We start from the raw sequence: 16,675 nt of genomic DNA on the forward strand, positions 1-16,675 counted from the left end.
CCTGGCAGGGCCAGAAGAGGCTGACAAAGGTGAAAGAGTGGGGACCCCAGCTCAACAAAGAGGCTCTAAGCTCCATGGCAGTCTTCCTCACTTCTCACTCATGCATTCTGGCCTTTCCTCTGCATCAGCTCCAGCCAAACCTGCTGGGCTCAGCCCTAGGGCTTTCTCTGCATTCCCTCTGGCTATGTGCTGCTATGGCCTCGTGGTTCCTCATGTCAATGGTGGACTCTAAGTGGTAACGACAGGGTGAACAGGCAGCTTGACTCAAAGTTCCACATCTGGACCACTGGGGAGGGAATCGGGGCAGCCAGAGGGAGGCCAAAGAGAAGGGAGCATTGAAACATTTTTTAAATAGAAGGGAACAGAAGGAAGTTCAGAAAGAAGCCCTGAAATGCATATCAGTCTTGAAATTACTATATAATATTTATTATATACTTTCATATCAAAAAACAAAAAGCCAGTGGTAAGCAATGGAGATGGGAGGCTTCAGAGTCAATGCTCTCTTTGGGTCCTGCTGGAAATGACCTTTTTGGGAGGTCTTACATTCAGAATAAAACAGAATAGAAGAATTCAGGACCCTGACATCCTTGGAGGTGGAGGAGGTGAGAGCCAGAGCATGCGTCCACTGAGGTGCCTGGATACAGTGTGTGCTGACCCCCCTCTCACTGACCTGCCTGCTCTGCTTTTGGGCTCGAATCCCCTCAGGATTTATGCTTCCCCTTGGCTCTACTCACCAGTCCTGTAACTTTCCAATCAAAATGGCCCTTCCTGGCCTCAGCTGTCCCCCAGTTGAATGTAGGCTTCTTGGGGGCAGCGCCTGTCTTTGCTTTTGTAGTTGTATCTCCTTTGCTTAGCCCAGTGCATGACCTGGAGGTGCTTAATTAGTGCTTTTTTACTCACTGGTTCTCCCTCTCCCTTATCCTCTTCATTCAGTCTGTCACAAAGAACTGTGGCCCCCTTATCTATCTCTTCCTTTCATTACCATAGATACCACTCCAGTGGTATTCAGACCTTCCCTACTTCATGCCTGGACTATGATAACAGCCTCTTAGCTGGTCTCTGTGCCTTCCTGAATCCTCCAAACATTTTCTAGGCTAATCCCAGTAAAATAGAGCTTTTCTAAGGTCCCTCTGCGACTCCCCAGTGGCCTTCTGAAAACAGCATAGACTCCTGAGGCTGGCCTTTGGGGCCCTTTGTGGCTCCATGTGAACCTATCTTTTCATCCTCATCTCTTTTTCCTTTTCATCCCTAGAGCTGTGGGCATGCTGCCCTATTCCCAAAAGTCTCCATGTTCTCTTTCATGCCTTTCTACCTCTTCCCCTTCCTTGGAGGCCCAGCTGCAATCCTATTTCCTCCAGGAAGCCTTCCCGACTGCTCAGACCCATACTGATCTTCCCTTCATTTGCTTTCTGCCCTCATTGCCTCAGCCACACTCTCTCATCCTTGATTACACACTGTCCTGTTGTACTTCGCTTTTTCTCAGTGTCTGAGTCTCATCTCCTTTGTCAGAGTGGGAGCTTCTGAGGGCAGGTGATAGAAACACTGTAAAAATGGACTTTCTAAACATCCCTCCATCTGCAGCCCCCAACATAGGCTGGCATGGGACTGGGGATGTAACATTAAACACTCATGTAAGGTCCTTCTGAGTAAGGGAAGACTAGGATGACCCCCAACTGATGACCCCCTGGGCCCTCACTGCTACTTCCCAGGGACAGAAGACAGGACCACCTACTGCCACTGCAAACTCTACCTCAGCTTCCCCAGCTTGCCCTGGCCATCCAGAATCCTTAGCCAGCAGTATAGTGCCAAAGCAGCCTTGCTATAAGTATGCAGAGCTTCAAGGTCCAAACTAGAGTCAGAGAAGAGGGAGGAGAGGGAAAATGCTGCTTACTGTTGGAGAGTTAGTGTAGTATTGTGGAAAGACCACTGCACAGGAGGTCACAAGTGTCCTGGATCTAGCCCTATCTCTGTCTCAGGCTCACTGAGTAACCTTGTCTGTCAAATGAGAGGCCAAGCAAGATCATCAAGTCCTAAGAGCATGGATTTGACAGCTGGTGGCGCAGAGGCTCAGAGTCCAACCCCCTCATTTTACAGAGAGGTCAAGTGATCTGTCCAAGGTCACACAGAGAGTCAATCATAAAACCAGGAGCCAATGTTTTCCTCAGTTTACTCGATTTACTACTCTGATAATCTCAAAGGTCCCTTCCAGAGTTGACATGCTGTGCCTGTAAGTTGTATCTTGTGGGTAGTGCCCCTTCCAGAGCTACTGCCTCATTTCCCACTTGCATTAGTGGACTGGGTCCCCAGAGAGATGACGACTATTCTACTCAGTGTTCTGGGAGTGAGCCTGAGGGGCTAGGACTTCCAGTACTGTCACTCATGAGTCACCACCAGTGTGCTTCCCATTGATTATTAGCCAGTAGCTTCAATTAGCTTTTAGAAAAGGGTGTTTACTGAGGCGTTACAAAGACACGTCCTAAACATCCCTGCCAAAACAGGGAGATGGTCTTCTCCTGCACAAAGTTCCTATGAGTAGTAGGTTCAGCCTTAATGTGCAAAGGTCATGAGGCACACGTGGGAAGAGCATGTGTGGCAAAGTGGCGCTTCAGTAGTCCTGGCACTTAGAGTACTTATTGCGCTCTGTGGAGCATTCCTCAAGGTTCCCATGGGCACAGCTCTTTTCTGGGCTCTGAAGCTGTGTCCACCATTCTCTCCACCCTGGGGGTGGCAGTAGCACACTCTGTGAAACTGCTTTCCCATCCCTTGGATGGCTGCCCTCTTGTATCTATCTGTGTCTGTGTCTGTCTATATTTATCCTTTGTGTGTCTCCCTCCCCTGTTGGTCCCCTCTATCCAGTGGCATGGTCAATGAAAGTGGATGACAGGAGAGAGAAGAAACTTCATAAGAGTGGGTCCCTCTTAGTGGTTTGGCTGAAACTAGAATCCTCCATTCTGTCTCTCTGTCACCTCTAGGATCAAGTATAAATTCCTGTGCTTGACATTTAAATCCCTTCACCACTTGGCTCCAATATACCTTTCTAGGCTTATTAATTGCATTCCCTTTCAGGAACTCTATGGTCTGGGCAAAATAGCCTTCTTGCTGTTCTCCACAATTGACATTCCATCTCCCAACTGCAGGCCTTTGCACAGGTTTTTTCACATTCTCTGTGAGCATTCATCCCACTAGTGAATGTGAGCTACTTGAAGGCAATGACTTCTGTATTTATAGTCCAAGTGTCCAGCACAGTGCTCCCAGAGTAAATGCTTAATGAATGCTTGTTAATGGATTGATGTGTGGAGGTCATGAAGCTTGGAGAAATAATTAACATGTTGGATAAAAAACACAGAATCCCCCCAAAATCTCAATAAGCTAGAACAATGGTCCAAATATAGCAGCATGGAATTTGGGATTTAATAGGGTTAAATCCGAAGTCGTGATCTGAGTTGTGTGTGAGTGCGTTTTAATCAACTGCACAAATTGAGAAGATTGGGGGAGGGGGGAATGGAATGTGAGCATAGTAAGGCAACAATTATATGAAAAAGACCTGAGGGGGTGGAATTAAGTGACTTGGAGCTCAAAAGGAATCAACAATTTCAATATGTGAATGGCATTGTCCCCTCCCTCAAGCTAACAGCATCTTAGAACACATAAATAATAATATGGCATCTTGTAAGAGAAGCAGTCAGAACCACGGCCAGGGGTAGGTAGGGAGAACCTGAGATCGCAGCTTAGTCAGCACCATGGTCAGGGGCAGAAGCGACGCTGAGTTGGCTCTGTAGCTACACAGAAAAAATGTATTGCGATGCCATTCTGGACACGGGGTAGATAGGGGAGGGGATGTGCAGCGAGATTAATGAGAAGAAAAGACTGTTATCAACATTGGTAAATCTAAAAGGGCTGGCTGGCTTTGGTGCCTCAAAATGGTTTGTATTATTCAGAGCAAGAGTTGGATCCAAATGAACCTTGGAGTTAGGAAAGGGCCCTGATGCATGATCTGAATATCCCAAGGAGAAATGTTCGTGATGTGAGTGTGCTTCTGAGACTCTGACCTGGTATACAGGAAGCCATCAAGGAATCGTGTGTGTGTGTGTCTAGGTGTTCCTTCCTAGGAGTCTGATGCCCTGTGGGTGTTGATTAATAACAATAACAATAGCTAGCATTTATTTAATGCCTTAAGATTCATGAATCATTTTACATATATTATCTCATTTGATTTTCACAAGTGTTGGGATAGATGCCCGGATAAAAGTATCTGAGACAGGATTCAAACTTAGGTCTTCCTGACCCAAGTCCAAAGTCTTGTCCACTATCCCATGCTGCCTCTGGGTGCTTTGCTGCCACTCAGGAGCAATGGTCATTTCTTAAACAAGCCTATCCCTAGAGCTGCTAGGATATCATCTCTATGCTATGGTAGCATCTTTAAAGGGGAGACAAGCAAGATCAAACAATGATTTTCTGTGTCAGAGTGACATAGCTTTTATAACACAAACTCCAGCCTTTGCAAAACATCAGCCTCAGAAGGCATTTATGCTGGGAAGATGGGGAAGGGATGGTCTGTAATGAATAGTTCTTTTGGTGTAAAAGAGCTCCCTGCTGAGTAACTTTCAGCCAGATAAAGCAAGAATGGACAATGTTAGTTTAGTTATAGAAGTGGTCAGCACCATGGCCAGAGGTAAGAACCATCTGAGGACCCTGAGCTGAGTCTACACTACTGTAGGACAAAGGGTGATCTGCAGACGTCTTGATAAATTTGATCAGGCTGGATGACTTTGGTGCCTTTAAGTGGTTTGAATTTCTCCCAGAATAAGAGTAGGTATTGGCTGAGGCTCTTGGGAAGGGCACCCCTGCTTGCTGGGTTTCCCAAGGAAAAGTTTTTCTGATGTGCACATGTTCTGTGTGCTATTTACAGTGTGCTAATGGGCTGGGTTACACCTATGGCCAGAATGAAAGTGTGTCAGGGTGCCCCTTCCTTGACTGTCCCTTTCCTAGCTGTCTCTTCTCCGGTGGTCCCTTCTTTCAGGGACAGCTTTGGGTGCATGTCCTAAGTGGCACTTATTCTGAGACCATCACCACAGGGGCCTGCTCTGAGAGCAGGTATAACAAAGCAGTGATCCTCCTACTGGTCAGTTCACATCTGGAGTGTTCTTCAGCACTTTTCACATTGCATTTCAAAAGGGACCTGAGGAAAATTTGCAGAAAAAGAAACAAGATGATATGTAGGGAACTTGATCTGGAGAAGAAAAGGCTCAGGAGGGGCGTGATAAGTGCCTTCATATGTTTGAAGGGCACCATTTGAAGGGACAGATTTGTCCTACTTTGCCATAAAGTGAGAGACTAATGCCAACACCTAGAAGTCCTGGGGAGGCATATTCTAGCTCTGTATGCCAAAGAACTTCCTAACCATTGCACGTCTCCAGTAGTGGGGTGGGTTTCTTCAAGGTTAGAGAGCTTCCTGCCATTGGAGGTCTCAAGTGCAAGAGTAATCACCAGTAGGGGATGTTATGTATGGAATCTGTGTTGGGGCTGGATGGAGCCATGTGACCACTGTGAGCTCAAAATCTATTATTCCTAACCTCCTGTGCCTCAGTTTCCTCATCTGTAATCAAGGTGGTTGGTCAAAGTCTCCCTGAGGCCCCTTTCAGCTCTAAATCTCATCCCTGAGCTCCATAGGCCTCAGTTTTTCTTTCTGTGAGAGAAGAGGTTAGGCCTCAGAGGTCTTAACCCGGATTCTCTGGACCCCTAATTGGTCCATGGATAGATTTAAGGTAGCCAATGAATTTGGATGGGAAAAATTATCTTTATTTTCAATGATCTCTTAGTGAAAGGTATAGCCTTTCCTTCCATTATACATCTAGGCAACATTTTTCTGAGAAGAGGTCCATAGGCTTCCACAGTCCATCAGTGAGGTCTATAGCACAAGAACTCCTGGCTTAGACTGTCCCGATGGTCCCTTTCAGCTCCAACTCCATGGTTTTTTATCTTCCTGGGCCTTGGTTTTCCCATCTGGGACATTCTGCTATGTGATGATTCTTATTAGAGAGCCCTTTGTGTGTAAACCTTGTCTCATTGAACCCATGGAAGAGCCCCACAGGGCAGATGCATCGGAGACCTGGGGCTTTTACATGTGATACCAGGTGAAATTTGCTGCCCCTGGAGAGAGAGCCTGTATAAATGGCAGTGGCAAAACCAAATGAAACCAAACAAAAACTAAGCCCCCCAAATCTCATGATGGGAAAGGGATAAGCCTCTCCCAAACTCCTTTAGCTAATCTTCAGGTAATTGTGTGTCTGTCTTGTACCTGTCTCAAAACATTTCCAGCTCTATAGAATTTTTCAGAGGTTGCACTCTGATACCATGAGGCACCAGAGTTGGATTTTAGTGCAGAATGAGATAATAAAGTCTTATTATTCCCATTTCATGAATGAGGAAACTGAGGCTTAGCAAGGTTAAATTGTATGATTTGTCTCTGTGGCCATACATCTAGCAACTGTTAGAGGTGACACTCAAACCCAGGCCTCTCCTGACTAAGCCCAGCACTCTTTCCATGACCCACATTGTCAGTGAGTGGGAGAGAGACAGAGACAGAGATAGAGAGAAGGGAGAGAGAGGAGAGAGAGAAGAGAAAGAGGAAGAAGAGAGAGACAGAGACAGAGAAGGGAGAGAGAAGAAAAAAGGGAGGAGAGAGAGAGAGAGAGAGAGAGAGAGAGAGACAGAGAGAGAGACAGAGAGAGAGACAGAGAGAGACAGAGAGACCGGCCTAAGAGCCACTTTCAAGGAGCTGGAGAAATGTGGAACTCTGGAAGGCAAAGTTGGAATGGACAACACCCCTGAGGCATCAGGTTCTGACTCAGGAAGAAAGGGCAGATGGAGAGACCAACAATGGAAGAGGTTGCTCCACACGTTAGTAAACTCTCAGTCACCGGAAGTATCTGATCAGAATAGTGCTTTCTTTCTAGCATGATGTCATTTGCCCATCCCCTCAATGCTGTGAAGGAGGCATGTATGCCTCTACATTTCAAGCCCTGGGGTCCCACTGGTTAGTGTGGAGTTCCCTTTGTCACTCAGGAAGAGTCTAACTCCAGCGGTGGCTGGGGCCCAAATATTCACCCATCCCCCTGTCCAAAGTGAGCCAAGCTGGTCCTTGGCCAACAGACACACCATCCATCCCTGGGCCTGAATTCCAGCCTTGCCCACTGGGCAAGACCCGTAAGAACTTAATTTCCACTCGCTTGGCCTTTGATCATCCAATGCCACCTCCCTGGCATGCTGCTACATCAGAGAAAGACTTTAGTGGAGGAGGTAGGTACTATAGGTTATTGTTATGCCATTTTATAGATGAAGAAAGATGAGATTGAGTGGTCTTCTCTGGTCACTTCACCACTTATAGCCAAGACTCTCCAGGTCCAGTATTACTTCAAGTGCTAGCCTTTGCTCTTCAAAGCTTGCTCTCCAAGCAAAAGTCAAGACCCCATGTCCAGGCTGGCATCTAGGAGATTCCTGCATTGGGTGTGCTGTCAGACCAGACCACTCCATAGAATCTTTGAGCAGGAATGGACTTGGAAGGCATCTACTTTGAAGTCTGGATCACCTTACCAAAGTCCTCATGAACCCATCATCTAACCTCTGCTAGAATGCTTCCAGTACTGTGGAAAACACTCCCTCTCCAAGCAGCCCTTTCCATTTTTAGACAACTTCAATTGTCAAGAAGTTTTTCCTTACATGGAATCCAAACCTCAGCCACTTTACACCCTTGGGTCTGATTCTGCCCTCTGGGGCCAACACCAGGTCGCTGAGTCTAAGCCATCTTCCAAATGACTGCCTTCCAAATCCTCAGGGAAGGGAAATTATCTGATTCCTCCAAGTCTTAGCCTCCTCTTTTCTCCTCTTTTTCTCCTCTTCTTCTCCTCTCCTCTCCTCTCCTCTCCTCTCCTCTCCTCTCCTCTTCTCAGCAAGTGACTCCTAGCCCCTAGTATGTGCTTCCATTTCCTTCCACCAGTACTCATATGGCTTGGCTTCAAAACCCACCCCCATCCTGCATCCCTTCCTCTTGCCATGCTCCAGTTTGGCAATGGAATGCCAAAACTTTATGGTTTCTTCCTCCCTCTGATCCCACCAAGGGCAGCTTTGGGCAGGACCAGTTCCCTTCTGCTCTTAGCACTCAGGCCGAAGACAGGAAAGGACCTGGGAATCAAGGCTAGCTGGCCTTACCCTGCCTCTTGGCCCAGGCCTTCTTGCCTTCCCATCTCCCACACCTCAAGTTAGGAGAAAAGATCTCAGGGATAATCTGCAAAGGAGGACAAAACTGCTAGATCTCCAGAAACTGGGGGCAGGGTGGAAGAGAAGGGAGCAGTCAGGAGCCCACCAGGACCTCCAGGCACGGTGGAGCCCCAGATACCAGGCCCTAACCACAAAGATAGCCCTGCCCTGGCTGTCATACCATGCCCTCCTGCCAGAATGATTGTCTCTTTCTCCCTATAGTTCCTCCTTCTTCCCCCTGCATCCCTGGCGGACACACACACGCACACGCGCGCACACACACACACACACAGCATCACTGAGGCCCCACAATAGGGAAAGGAGGGGAGGAGGAGGGAGGAGAGGGGCGGAGTGAGAGGCTGCAGAGGCGGAGGAAGTCCAGGCTGCGAACCTGGGCACGGAGACTGGGAACCAAACACTGGGCTCCTAGAGGAGCCCCAACCCTGCTCTCCTCCTCTCAAGGTCCCCACTTCTGTCCTCCCAACCCCGTCCTCTCTCCTCCCGCAACCCCCAGCCCAGCCCAGCCCTGCCTGCTATTGGCACCCGGGGCACCGCCGCTTCCAGCCAGGAGCGCAGTGGACTCCCAGACTCCCAGCTCAGCCAGCAGCCCGAGTCAGGACTCCCGCCCAGCCCAGCACTCGGTGCGCATTGACTTCCCTGCGAGCTGTGCCCTCAGAGCTGCAGGAACAGGCAGGAGGAGCCGGGGAAGGAGGACGGAAAAGGAAAGCAGGAGGCGAGCGGGGCAGGCAGAACTACAGCGGGCCGACGCACCAAGGCAGAGACGCGCACACCCACACTCACAAAGTCACCTGCGCACCTATCCCACACCGACACCTACACTCACCCACACTTTTTGGGTCTCTGTCTGTCTTTCCGCCTTCTCTCTCTCTCTCTCTCTCTCTCTCTCTCTTCTCTCTCTCTCTCTCTCTCTCTCTCTCTCTCTCTCTCCTCTCTCTCTCTCTCTCCTCTCTCTCCTCTCTCTCCTCTCTCTCCTTCTCTCCTCTCTCTCCTCTCTCTCTCCTCTCTCCTCTCTCTCTCCTCTTCTCCTCTCTCTCTCTCTCTCCTCTCTCTCTCTCTCTCTCTCTCTCTTCTCTCTCTCTCTCTCTCTCTTTCTCTCTCTCTCTCTCTCTCCACATACATTCTGGGTGTCTCAGTCGCACACGCACAGAGACGCCAGCCTCTAGTCCCCCACTATGGACTTGCCGCTTTTCCCTCAGTGGCCGGACGAGCTGTATGCCAACTGCAGCGGGCTGCTGCTGCTGCGGGACCCGCTGCCTGACAGCTGGGGACCGCCGCTCTTGGCCCCGCAGGGTAGGTGCTTCCGCTGCTGTTGTGGGCCGGCCGGGAGGCAGGGGCCCCGGGATGAGCCAACCCTGGGGCACGGAGCCCCAGATTTACTGTCGGCTCGGCGTCCTCGGGGCTCCTCATTCAGCCCTCATCTGTCCCGCGCCAGGTACCTACTGCAATGCCACCACTGACCAGATTGGGACGTGCTGGCCCCGCAGCGCCGCCGGGGCCTACGTGGAGAGACCGTGCCCCGAGTTCTTCAACGGCATCAAGTACAACACCACGAGTGAGTATCCTCTCCCTCCTCCCTTGGCTCTTCTTCCCTCCCTAACCCGGATCTCGGGGCCAAGATCCAAACAGCCTGGGGGATTGGGTGTCGGAGGACCTCCAGCTTACTAGCTCTTACTAGCCCTCGCCAGTCACTTTTGCACTCTGAACTTCAGTTTCCTCATCTGTCCAGTGATGGGGATGGAGCTGAGGGGCTTCCAACATTATCTCGGCTCTAAATCTTGACATCCTATGATCCATACTCCCCTCCACCCCAGTTATCCCAAGTAAGACTCCCTTCCCACTGGACTCAGGCGCCCAGAGTGGGGATGGGGTGGTGGTCGGGAACAGAGAATCGGTTTCCAAACGGGAGAAACAATGAGGACTCCTGGAGCCCACCAAGTGGATCTCTTTATATAAAGGAGGGATAGGAGTAAGGCATGTCTAACTATAGGCTGGTGGTGTAAAAGTTCCATTAAATATGGGCATAGGGGAGCTAAGTGCCTCTTATAACCAGAAGTTGGAGACCCACAGTATCCTGGCAAGCCTTAGAGAGGGAGGTCACTTTACCCAGTATCCCGTCTCACTCAATGGCTGGCTGGCTGAGAATGAATGAGTAAGTGAATGGGGTGAGGACAGGGAAGGCGCCTCTCCCTCAGCCTGCCCCACTACTAAAGCATTTCCATTCCTTCAAGGCAAGCCTTACCTTCTCCTGACTCCCCTAAAACACCACCACTATCACTATCACTACCACCATACGTTCAGTTCCCAATGCCTGGATCCTTATCCTAGAAAATGGAGACTGAAAGGCCTGGAAGGGAAGAAGGAGAGACCACAAACTGAGGGAAATGGGGCAGGGCTCAGGAATCCCAGCCTCCCTCCCATCCTTTCTTCTCACCTCAACGCCCCAGCCACAAGGCTTCCGTTGCCTCCTCAGTCAAATCAGTGAATTGGACTCCTTGAGCTCTAAGACTCTTCCAGCTCTAGGGCGACATATGATCTGGATGCAGCTGGGGGGGAGGGGAGGCTGGATTACAGAGCAGAGAATTGCCCAACTGTTAATGAAGACTGGGGCTATCTCTTTCCTTCTGAGTCAGGGGTCAGGGCTGCCTCTCTCCTTCTGAGTCAGGCACTGGGGGCTTTCTCTCTCCTTCTGAGTTGGGGCTCTGAGTCAGGTGCTGGGGGCTAGCTCTCTCCCTCTGAGTCAGGGGCTCCTAGACTCCAATGTCTTCCTAGCAGGAAACTACCACAGAGAGTCCTTACAGCCCCAGGATCCAGAAATCTGAGAGGGAATCTAATCAGTCCATGTGCAGAGACCTTCCATGGAGCTCAGCATGCAGCTGACCCATTCCCCTTGGTTCCCCATTTCTTGCTACCTTCCCCACCATTGCCTTCTGCTTTTCTGTGTTCTGGGGAGGCAGTGACATGGCCACACCTGGGGGCAGCGAGGGTTCCAGAGGGAGGAGCACATCTGTACATGCTGCCAGCTCTCAGCCATCTCTTGCTCTCACCATGAGTTGTTTTGGCTGGCATGCACATCTTGGAAAGGCTGATACAGGCAGAAGGGATTGGCCGGGTTCTCAGCAGCACAGCAAGGGAGAGTGGGGACTGATGGGTGGAAGGCAGTTATAAGGAGACAGATCCGGACTCCCCAGAAAGCCTGGCTAAGCTGGAGCACAAGAGTCCTGAATTTATGGATTCCAAGGCAGGATATGTGGCTTTCAATTCTGGTCTTGCTGCATAAGAGCTATTCTGGACACATGACTTTCCCTGTGGGGGCTTCCATTTTCTCATTTTTTAAAATTTATTTTTATTCTCATCTGAGAAAACAGCAAATAAAATCAGCATTTCCACACACGTGGCAGAAAAGAAGAGGAGACTTGACATAAAGCTGTGGTGTCTACTAGGTCCAGAAGCACTTTTCTTTGTAAAAGAATTACTCTTATTCTGTTTTGTCATATTTCTTCCAAAAGGAGTTGTATTGACCTCTATGACCTCCTAACTCTGGCTCCTAGAGCTTCCTGAGCAATGAGAATTTCCCAAAAGGGCTGGTCTGCATTGGGAGCTCCAGAGATCCGCTGGAGTGTCCAAGTCGCAGCTGGATAGCCTATTATGGGGGGGGGGCTGTGAAGGGAGGGCTTTCCATGCCAAGGGGGCAGACCCATTGGACTCCAGAATTTCTAAGGTCTCATATGTGATAAGATGGCCCCCAACAATATGATTCTCTCAGTCAATCAACAAGCATCAGTCATGTGCCTCCTAGTTGCCAGGCGCTGTCCTAGGTTCTGGGATTTAAAGGAAAACTGTCTCTGCTGCTTTCAAGAAGCTAACATTCTACCAGGAATTCTTAGAGCAGTTAGATGAGGACAGTTTCAGGGCACCGAGGCACCAACTGCTGGGACTTGGGGGTCTTGAAAATAAGAGTTTCAAGTTTGGGAAGGAGACAGTATAATTTAACACTCGACCATTTTATTCAAACCCCTCATTTACGGAAGAGGAAACTGAGGATCAGAGAGGAGGCTTGGCCAGGGTCACACAGCTAAGAGATGGAAGAGCTAGCTAGGATTTGAACTCCAATTCCAGACCCAGTGCTCTAGACACCACATTGTCCTTCAAAACACATCATTGCATTGTATTCTTCAGGACCCATTGCCCAAACCTTTGGCTGTAAGGGACAAGGGCAGGGTAAGGCAAACCTCCTTGAAAAGATTCCCAAAAGATTGCCACCAGGCCCCTATGCTGGAAGGGGAGGCAAGGTGCCCAGGGAATGGCATGTCCACCTGGTGATTCAGAAGACTGGGACAGCCTCTGTGCACCAGCACCATCCTCAGCCTTCAAAGTGACAGATAGGTCAAAACCAAGTCTGGTCACTTGTGCACACGTCAGCCCTTCTAGAACTGTGGGCTTGGATGTGCCGATGACTCAGGCCATCTATCCATGAAAGAGGAGCTCTCTGCATGGGGCTTCTTCCAGCTTCAGAATAACAACCACACTATTCCATTGTGTGCAAGGAGTTTCTATTTCCAAATGCATGACAAAGGGGAAATGGGTGAGATGGAAAAAGCTCCTATGGCTAGAGGTGCCAGAGGCCTCCTTGGTGCAGTGAGTGCCTTGGCCTTTGGGCCTTCTACACTTGCTTCTCTCTGGCAGCCTGGGTCTCCCCAAGGCTCTAAAGTGAAAAACACTAAGGCCTTTGCAGCCATAGGAGTAGGAAGAAGCCAGCATTGTGTCTAAGACAGGGTGACAGTATCTCTGCTCTCCATGCTGGAGGGTGGGTGTGGTGTGGGTGCCATGTTGGAGGAAGGACATCGACCATGTGGGGAGCACTCAGAGGCAGGCTAGCAGTGAGGGGCCAAAGAACTGGACACACATGGAGGAGGAGCTAAAAGACCTGGCAGTGCTGGGCCAGGGAAGAGGAAAAGTGGGGGAACACAACAGCTATTATCAGGATCAGAGCAATTCACTTGAAAAAGGCGTTGCCTGGCCAAGCAAAGTAAGAGGCTCATTGTCACTGAAAATGTTCCCATAAAGGCTAAATCACCTGTCAGCAGTAGAAGGACTTTGTGTACCAGGCAGGAGATTAGGCTAGAAGACCCCTGGGGTCCCTTTCAACCTATAAATCTATATATTTATATTTCATCACATATGAGAATAGGTTCATGGGAAATTCAATTGTTCTGATCCTCAGTTTGCACATCTATAAAATAGGAATGATAATGTGTACTTTCAACTTCACAGGGTCATTGTAAGGAAAGTCCTTTGTGAATCATAGAAGTAACAGAAATCAGAGAGATGATGGTGATGCTGAGAAGGAAGAGAAGAGTGATGTTGGTGGTGATGAATGGATTGAAGAGCATTTGTTTAGAGTTTTCTATGCACCAAGTACTGAGCTAAGTTGTAGGGATACAAATAGAAAAAAACCAGTCTGTTCTCAAGGAGCTCACAATCTAATCAGGCAGAGACAACATCTAAAAGAAAGTTATGATGCAGGGCAGGTGGAAGGGCAAGGGGTTCTTGTTCAGATGCTGGAGGAGAGCAGGATGGAAAGGGCTGTGGTCCTCCATCTCATCAGAAAGAGTGGAGCTGGTGATGTCCATTTCATTCAGACAGCCCAGAAAGGCTGAGAGCGGTGGGAGTGTAGGGCTCTCCAGTGGTGAAGGGGAGGGAACCCTACTGTGAGGATGCTGGCAATTGTACAGGGATGATGATGATGATATGATGGTGATGGTGGCGATGATGATGGTGATGGTGGTGATGATGATGGTGATGATGGTGGTGATGATGATGATGATGGTGGTGGTGATGATGGTGATGAGGATGGTGATGATGGTGGTGGTGGGTGGTGGTGGTGGCAGTGGCTGTGACAATCTTTGAGGAAGAAAAGATTGACCCTGCTCAGGCTCATCTTTAGAAATATGTCTCTGCTACGCAGTTATGCTCATGCTGGAACACAGGCTCTTAATCTGTGGCAGTGAATTTGTTTTCTATCTAACATTTTGATAACTATCTTGTAACTGGTTTCCTTTATACCTTATTTGTATTTTGATTTATATATTTAAAAACATAATTCTGAGAGAGTCCATATGCTGCACCAGATTGTCTGCCCAACGGGTCCAGGACATACCAAAAATGGTTCAGAGCCCTCTGTGCAGGGGAGTGGTTTCTTTGGAAATGGACTTGTGTTTTTGTCCATTTAGGGAATTCCTGGTATGGAAACTCCCTTCATCAATGCAGACCAGCAGCTTGTCTGTAATAGTGAAGAATTGCCTCGAGCAAGTCTGCAGGCCAGGAGGTGCCCCTGCAGGCAAGTCCGAAGCAATTAAGTAACTTGCCTAAGGCCACACAGTTGGAGTGTGTGTGTGTGTGTGTGTGTGTGTGTGTGTGCGAAATCCAGGCCCAAAGATTTCAAATCTAGTTCTTTTCCACTGTAACCATTTGGCTTTTCCACCTCTCCTCCACCATGGCTTAGCTGACTACTCAGTTCCTTTGCAGACAGATGAGATAACAGCACTCTTCACCTGACCCAGAGGCATAGGGCCAACTTCCACCACCCAAAGTGGCCCTCTCAGTTGGTATTGGGGAACAAATGGAGAGGAGAAGACTTAGGGGAATGTGATAAGTGTCCCCAACTCCCCCAAGACCCAGGGATTTGGATTAGACAGCTGTCAAGGTCCTGGAGGTCCTTTACCCTGGGAGACATGAGATACAAGCACTCCATTTGACAGAGTGGGAAACTGAGGCTCTCTCTGATGACTTGTGACTTGTCCATGGTCACATCTAATGTTATAGAACAAAGGGTTTGACAGGATGAGGTAGGAGAGACCTCAGAAATCATCAGGACGACCCCCACATATTTCTGAGAGGGACCTGGCTCAGAGAGGTACCAAGAACCCTGCCCAGGGTCCCAAAGCAAGAATTCAAACCTTGGTCTTCTGACTCCAAATCTAAAGGTCTTTTCCACTGTGGCTAGGGCTGGAACTTGGGTCCTTAAGTCCAAACCCAGTACTCTTTCCCCACCTTCTCCCCTTCTCTTCCTCTCTCCTTCCTGAAGGGAGAACTTCATCTTTACCCTCGATTCCTGGACCAGTGTTTACGTAAGAGTTCCCATCTCTCTTGGAAGTCAGCCCATTCCTAGTGCCTCTGCCCTCAGGCCCAGAGCTGCTGCTAACTTCCCATCATAGAGAAAGTGCCAGGAGCCACCTAGGGCATCTTAGCCCTGCAGCTTCTGCTCCAACCTCATCGTATTTGCAGTGAGTGGCAATGACCTTTCTCTGCTCTGTCAGCCATGAAGCCCCCCCCCACTCAACCCCACCAGGAACCAATGGCATGTCTTCCCAGTGGAGACACTGAGTCATTCTTACCTTTTCTTAGGACACCAAGGACATCTCCCATGATCTGATCCATTTTGAGAAGTTCATTAGTAAGAATAATAACTAACATTTCTATAGCACCTACTATGTGCCAAACTGTGCTGTGCTAAGCACTTTACAGTGATTGCCTCATTTGATCTTTGCAACAACCCTGGGAGCTAAGTGCTGTTATTATATACATTTTATGGTTGGGGAGATTAAGGCAGACAGTTGAAATGATGTCCCTGGTTCACACAGCTAGGAAGGATATGAAGCTAGATTTGAACTCAGTTCTTCCTGACCCTCCAGGCCCAGTGCTCTGGGCACTGTGGTGCCCGCTAGCCATCCTAACATACAGGGATAGGGACTGGAACTGAGGAGATTTCACTGATAAGGAGCTAGCTCCCGAGAGTGAGAAGGCTCCCTCTCTCAGTGCTGGCAGCCCCTTCTCAGTGACTTCCGGTCTTAGGGGGCTGCCTAGAGCACTGAGACACCCAGTGTGCGTTAGAGGCAGGACTGGACCCCGGGTCTTCCTGACTTCAAGAACAGCTCTGTAGTCACCATGCCACATTGCTTCTCTTTCTGATACATCTCAAAATCTTAATTAATCCCAAATGGTATTCAACAGGCTGATAATGAGTCTGGAGAAAATGTGATTCCCCCATACAAATGCCCCTTCCTCCACATCCGTCTGCTCTCCTGTCTGCTTGCCAGCCTTATTTAGATGGTCAGGGAAGCTGAGGCAGATACAGGGCATGCTCGCACTCTCTCTCTCTCTCTCTCTCTCTCTCTCTCTCTCTCTCTCTCCCTCCCTCCCTCCCTCCCTCTATCCCCTTCTCTCCTCAGCATCTTGATCTAATAAATGTGTCTGCAGTCTCATTATTCATCTGTGATGGCAGGGGTGCAGACCCTGAGTCAGTAAGGCATTGACTTGGAGCTGCCTCCAGAAATGGGAATGGGAAGCACTGAGTCACCTCTACCCTCTCTCCTGACTTCTCTTGTGACCCTGGTATGTG

The 16,675-nt window shown here is 49.2% G+C and overlaps 1 protein-coding gene across 2 annotated transcripts in view; it reads left to right on the top strand.

Moving 5' to 3' along the window:
- CRHR2 (corticotropin releasing hormone receptor 2) overlaps nt 1–16,675 on the top strand; it is a 100,528-nt gene that overhangs the window by 24,303 nt on the left and 59,550 nt on the right. For both annotated transcript variants that reach the window (XM_020964467.2, XM_020964472.2), the window contains one exon: nt 9,710–9,829. In XM_020964467.2, the coding sequence (XP_020820126.1) occupies nt 9,710–9,829 (120 nt within the window). The remainder of the gene's footprint in view (nt 1–9,709; nt 9,830–16,675) is intronic.

This window comes from Phascolarctos cinereus, unplaced genomic scaffold (assembly GCF_003287225.1).
Source record: "Phascolarctos cinereus isolate Bilbo 61053 unplaced genomic scaffold, phaCin_HiC Scaffold_4;HRSCAF=312, whole genome shotgun sequence".
NCBI lineage: Eukaryota > Metazoa > Chordata > Mammalia > Diprotodontia > Phascolarctidae > Phascolarctos > Phascolarctos cinereus.